Source organism: Eucyclogobius newberryi, unplaced genomic scaffold (assembly GCF_026437365.1).
Source record: "Eucyclogobius newberryi isolate DKJ021-1_F unplaced genomic scaffold, fEucNew1.0.hap1 SCAF_6, whole genome shotgun sequence".
Taxonomy (NCBI): Eukaryota; Metazoa; Chordata; class Actinopteri; order Gobiiformes; family Gobiidae; genus Eucyclogobius; species Eucyclogobius newberryi.
The window spans coordinates 21923517-21930079 of record NW_027316278.1 but is presented as its reverse complement, the minus strand read 5'-3'; the positions used below and the strand labels follow the sequence as shown (position 1 = coordinate 21930079).

Sequence of the window (6563 nt, the reverse complement as noted above, 5' to 3'; positions counted from 1 at the left end):
TTCCAATGCTGACTCTCTTAAGGCCAAACCCTATTCTCAGAGGTAAGCTTTTATTCGTGATGTGAACAAAGAAATCAAACAAACCTGCCCACAAACACGCACGCGCACACTCATGTGGATTTGCATAGGCTTATGATTCTAACAGTGTACTGTATACGTACTTGATTTAGTAATATGCAAGGCAATAGCCCTTATTGTGTGACCTTTTAACATTTTCTTCTAAATAATGCATAAATACATATAAACAAAACAAATCTATACATAAATAAATAGGCCTTTTTTCCGGTGAATGTTTCGGGAATGTGTCAACATGAATTAAAAACAAAATACAGATAATACTGATGATGTAGCTATGTTAGAAACAAACACAAAAAAAACAACATATAAAATGCACTAATCAAACTGGTGTACTTTTTATAAAGGCTGAACTGGAAATAACATAATCTAAATTTAAAATATTTGCAAACTAACAAAGGCCTATCAACGATTGTTTGTTACAATTTTAAAAACATTGTCTCCTTTTTTCTATTTAAAAAAATAATAAACCTATAATTAATTTAATAATAAACAATACACTATTAATAAACAAAATCACTTCAAAAGTACTACCCAATTAACTGCATGCAGAGCTGACCATGGTATTGAAGTGAACCCGTGTAGAAGTGATATTTGTGTTTATTTGGCCGATGTACACTGGCACCACATTATTCTTATTTCTTTATTTAAGACATGAAAATACATAAACCATTCGAACATTGTAGTCAATAACAGAATAGCTAAAGCCTTTTCGAAGAGCCTTCTTATGTCAACTCTTATTAAAGGCCTTGGCTACAGAGCCGCGGCGCGGTAAATAGCCCAGTAGTTTCAGGAGCTGCGGCACGGCCATATAGCCTCATGGCTAACCCTAACCTTAACCCTGACCCTAACCCTAACCCGGCGCGGTCAAATAGCCCAGCAATTTCAAAAGCCGCGGCACAATATAGCCTAGCAGTTTCGGCCGCGCGCCGCGGCTCTGTAGACACTCCTTAAAAGATAAGGAGAAAACACAAAAAATAGAGCTATTCCATCCGCTGGGGCCCTAAATATCTTTTTAAAATGTCTTAACACAAATAAGATCAAATGTGAAGCCATTTCGTTGCAAGCAAGAGTATATATATCGTGTTAAGCCTATTACATAAAATGTCAGTGAATGCGTCCGATTGGTTCGTCCAACTTGAATCCAACCCTAAAAAATACGAGAGGAAAAGAACGATATCAAACTCGTGGAATACATTATACATAAATACATATATCACAATTTCAGTTTACCTTTTGTTGGGACAAGGAAAGACCTTGTGCCACACATTGTTCCAAACAGAATGGCGCAATGCTGGGCTGCCCCAAATGTACAGAGCCGGTGTGACCAGCGCGTTAAACCGGGCCATGATGGCAAACACATTAGTCGCCTCGTTCCTGAAGCGTAGTCCTTGGCGCGTCAGTTGTTTGACGATAATGTTGATAAAAGAGGGACACCACAATGCCAGAAAACAAATGACAACAAATACTATGATGCGCAAAGACTCTCTCTTATCCCGCTCTGCACTGGGCGCCTCTCTGACCAGATGACTTCTAGCAATGACGTACAATTTAACAGTCATCAGCACTTTCACCAGCACTATAATCTGAAATGTCATGACGCCAAACGCGTTAATCTGAGCAGCCTTAGAAATTGGTACCATGTTTTGCACAGTCAAAATAGTGTAAGTGTAAACCCAACAGAAAACACAGATACATATGACCACGGATCTGGAGATGTAGCGGTTGTAGAAAAAGGGATGGCACACCGCAAAATACCGATCGAACTGTGCGAAGAGAAACGTGAGCACATTGACGCCTAAAAAAGAGGGAAGGATGTAATGGGTGCCATTTCTTGACGGGTAACCTTCCTGCACATCAAACAGACCTAGATAGTACACAGAGAAACCAGTGAGCGTGTCGCTGATACTCGTGTTAAGCATGAACACAAAACGGTTCTGAGCACGCAAAGATCGATTACACGAGATCCCAATCACAACCGAGCCCGCTACAAGCACGGAGCACGTGGCAAACACAATGTGGAAGATGAAGATGAAATAGTCCCCGGGCGTGTCGAAGTCAACCGACAAAGGGACTGTGGAGTTGAGGAGCATCATTGAGCTGAACCCAACGCGCCCACCTCTGTATTTGACGGGGAGTCAAATTCCCAGGAGGACGTGCACGTGCTCAAGCGTGATGTAGTCCCACCAATTATCATTAGGCCTTATAGTGAAAACAAGTCAATTAAATATAGCCCAAATAAATGTTGGAGGCTTTAGCATTCAATTTAAAACAAAAGTAACAAATAATAATAGTAAAAATCATAATTGTGACAAAATAATAATAATAATCAAGGTCTTGAATGTAACACATTTTTGAAAAGCTGTACATGCTTACATTAGAGAAAGAAAATACAATCAGAAAAAAGTATTTGAACACCCTGTGATTGTGCAAGTTCTCCCACTTATGCAGGGGTCTGACATTTCCATCGTGCATTTCCACTGTGAGTGACAGAAGCTAAAACAAAATCTGGAAATCACATTGTATGATTTTTGAATAATGTATGTTATTTCTGCAAATAAGTATTTCAACACCTGAGAAACTCAATGTTAATATCTGGTACAGTAGCCTTTGTTTACAAATACAGAGGTCAGACGTTTCCTGTAGTTCTTGACCTGGTCTGCACACACTGCAGCAGGGATCTTGGCCAACTCTTCTCAAGATCTGTCAGGGTTTGGGGCTGTTGCTGAGCAACACAGAGTTTAAGCTCCCTTCAAAGACTTTCTATTGGATTTAGATCTGGAGACTGGTAAGGCCCTCCAGAACCTTGATATGCTTCTTATGGAGCCACTCCTTGATTATCCTGGCTGTGAGCTTCGGGTCATTGTCATCTTGGAAGACCCAGCCACGATCTTCAAAGCTCAGACTTAGTTTCCATCCCCATGCTTCACAGTAGGGATGTGTTCTTTTCTTTGTTCTTGGTAGTTGGAGTCTGACAGACTGTGGGGTGGACATGTGGCTTTGTGGAGCTAACAAGCTCTAACAAGTGCTACTAATTTAGATTAATAAGTGGAGTAGAGGTGGACTTTTTAAAGACAGACTAGTCTTTTAGAGCCAGAATTATTGTTGTTCAAATACTTATTTGCAGCAATAACATACAAATGAATTATTCAAAAATCATACAATGTGATTTTTGGAAAGAAAATGTCTATTCTGTCTCTCACAGTAGAAATGCACCTAAGATGAACATTTCAGACCCCTCCATAATTTTCCAGAGGGAGAATTAGCAAAATTGCAGAGTGTTCAAATACTTATTTGTTTATAGAGGTTTATAAAGGTCATTTCTTGGTTGTAATAACTCTTTATTTGAATAACTATAAAAGTCCTGTTTCACCATGTCAAAGGTTTCCTTCAGTGTGTTAAAGATTTGCATTTGATATTCTTTTACAATCTGGTAAAAAACGTTATACCTTTTGTTATACTTTATATGGTCGGTGTTGTTTGGTGAATCGTTGGTCATAAGCCAACCAGCCTAAGAGTCTAACATCTTTGTTTAATGTCTATGTTTTGATCAGCACTTTCCAGGCTGTTTGTAAAAAATTTATCCAGGGATTCACAATTTCCTCAATTTGACCCAACCGTGCCAGTAAAGCCTGCACAGGAACCTCTGGCACCACATTACACTTCGTTATTTCATTTCAGCGTCACACCAGTACAGCAATGTTCTGATTTGAGCATGTTGATATAGTGATTTTTCTGATATTTTCACTTTTCATAGTGAATCAAAATCAACTGTAAGAATAAATAACTAATAGGTCAAGGTGACAAATGACATCCGCCTGAACACTGAGACGGGCAAAGCCTCAGTCTTAATTCTGTTAGATCTGAGTGCTGCTTTTGACACTGTCGATCATGGGACCCTCTTACAGAGACTAGAGGACTGGGTGGGCATCACTGGCACTGCCCTAATCTGGTTAAGGTCCTATCTGGAAGACAGGAAGTACTTTGTTGAAATTGGTAGCTGTGTCTCAGACCACATGACCCTGACCTGTGGAGTGCCCCAAGGGTCAGTCCTGGGTCCCCTTCTGTTCAACCTCTACATGCTGCCGTTGGGTCAGTTGATACGCAGTGAAAATGTGTCCTATCACAATTATGCAGACGACACTCAGATCTATGTTTCACTATCGGCAGGTGACTATGGACCAGTAGATTCACTCTGTCACTGCATCCAACAGATCAGTTTGTGGATGCAAAACAACTTTCTCCAGCTGAACTCAGACAAGACTGAAATAATCGTTTTTGGCCCACAGAAACAAAGAGAAAGTGTTAGCGTCACCTCCAGAGTCTCGCTCTAAAACCTACAAACCAAATTAGAAATCTGGGGGTAATAATGGACTCAGACTTGAACTTTAATAGCCACGTCAAATCAATAACATCAGCAGCTTTTTACCATCTAAAAAACATTGCCAAAATCAAAAATATAGTGTCAAAACCAGATTTAGAGAGACTTATCCATGCGTTTGTCTCCAGTAGATTAGACTACTGTAACGGCCTGCTCACTGGTCTCTCCAAACGAGCTGTAAAACAGCTGCAGTACATCCATAACGCTGTTGCTTGGGTCCTGACTAGAACCAGGAAGTACCATCACATTAGTCCTGTTCTCAGGTCTCTGCACTGGCTCCCTGTGGCTCAGAGAATAGACTTTAAAGCAGCTCTGCTTGTGTACAAGTCTCTCCATGGCCTAGCACCAAAGTACATCTTGGATATGTTAGTGCCATATGAACCATCTCGGACTCTGAGGACCTCAGGGACCGGCCTCCTGCTGGTGCCCAGAGTCAGGACTAAACATGGGGAATCTGCGTTTCAGTTTTATGCAGCTAAAATCTGGAACAGTCTTCCTGAAGATGTGAGACAGGCTTCTACTCTGACAATGTTCAAATCTAAGCTAAAAACAGTTTTGTTTAGCTTTTGTTTGTGATTTTATTAGGTTAGACAATCAGTTGGATTGATAATTTTTAATTCAGTTAATTTTATTTTATTTCTGTTTCTGTAATTCCTTTGTGATTTGAATGCATTTTTCCTGCTGTGTGAAGCACTTTGAATTGCCTTGTGTATGAAATGTGCTCTACAAATAAACTTGCCTTGCCTTGCCTTGTCTTGCCTAAATGAAGGTATATGTTCTATGTTTTTAGAATTATATTTTTCTTATGAATAAATAATAAATAAAGCTCTCACACTGCATACACATTCAAAGTGGGATTTAAAAGTAGTAAGACTATAATAATAATTATTATCTTAAAATCTGTTTGACAGGTTAGACAACACATTTCCCTAAAACGTAGTCACCATAATTATTTTTCAGATTTCACTAAACATTTTGCCGCTTTGTCCCCAGTTTGACCATTTTTTGTAAAGTTTATAATTTTACCTGCTCGTTGGACATGGGCAGCAAATATGACAGCGGTAGATGTAATCCCACAACTGTTTCCTAGCAAGCATATTGTAAGGGCCAAAATCCATATAAATTACACAATAGTTATGATTTGACAAAGAAAAATACAACAAAACACCTTTACACCTTTACTTTGTTGAATGATTGTTTAAACTGTCAGATATGTGTATAATTTATGTGTAAATTGTCGTCATAGGTGGAGGTATTCTCTTTTAGAGCTCAGCTCTACTTCTTGTAATTTTAAACTCTTCCTTTTCAAAATTTCTTCACAAACTGCAATTAAAAAAAAAAAAAAAAAAAAAATTCACAGGTGCTATCCCAAACTAAGACATAATCAGAAAAACAGGAGAAACTGCTATATAAAATTAAAACCTTTAACCCCAGAGTTTGACATAAATGACAGATGAGCTCCACCTGGTCTTTTTAAATATGTGATTTTTCATGTCACATCGTGTTACACCCAGTAGAAATAACTAATAATAAACAATAAATACATAATTTGAGTAAAGAATGTGCTATACATTCTTACCTTTATGCCAACACCTTTAGTAACTGACACAGGTGACTCATTCTGGATTTATATATATATATTTTATTTTGGAGGAAGAAATACATTACAATATAATTTAAACTGATACGAGTATAGCCTAAAGCCCCATTTACACATGCAGCCTTACCTGGGAATTTACCTAACATTGTGCATGTGTGAATAAAGCCAGAACTGAATCCCTTGCATTTTTGATCTGTCAATTTCCCTGGAAAATGGGGCTAATACACAGTTTGGTAAAATACAGACCTAAAGCTTGTGGGTGATCTGATTTGTTTTTTTCTCCAACAGTTATAAAGAACGCCTACTGCATGTGAACTCGCCCCTCCTTTATCAGTTCTGTTCAGCCTATAAAGCGACCGTTGTCCGTCAGTTTACTGATTGCTGTGCACACAGTTGTATGCACAATATCCTAGCTCAAATGAATAACAGGAGCCAGGTATTGTCTCTCCTGTTGCCTCCAACACACTTTGGCAACGTGTTAGTGCTTCTCTTCAGCCTCATATTATC

General features: G+C 38.8%; 1 protein-coding gene across 1 annotated transcript; it reads right to left on the bottom strand.

Annotated features, from left to right (window-relative positions):
• Positions 1–1304: 1304 nt before the first annotated feature.
• On the bottom strand, positions 1305–2169 carry LOC140347444 (uncharacterized). Its single transcript, XM_072433880.1, has one exon. The coding sequence runs from the start codon at positions 2166–2168 to the stop codon at positions 1305–1307; it is 864 nt and encodes a 287-aa protein (XP_072289981.1). The 5' UTR covers position 2169.
• Positions 2170–6563: the final 4394 nt, after the last annotated feature.

Coding starts and splice junctions, on each gene's coding strand:
- LOC140347444 (XM_072433880.1), bottom strand. CDS start 2,168: ATGCTCCTCAACTCCACAGTCCCTTTGTCGGTTGACTTCGACACGCCC.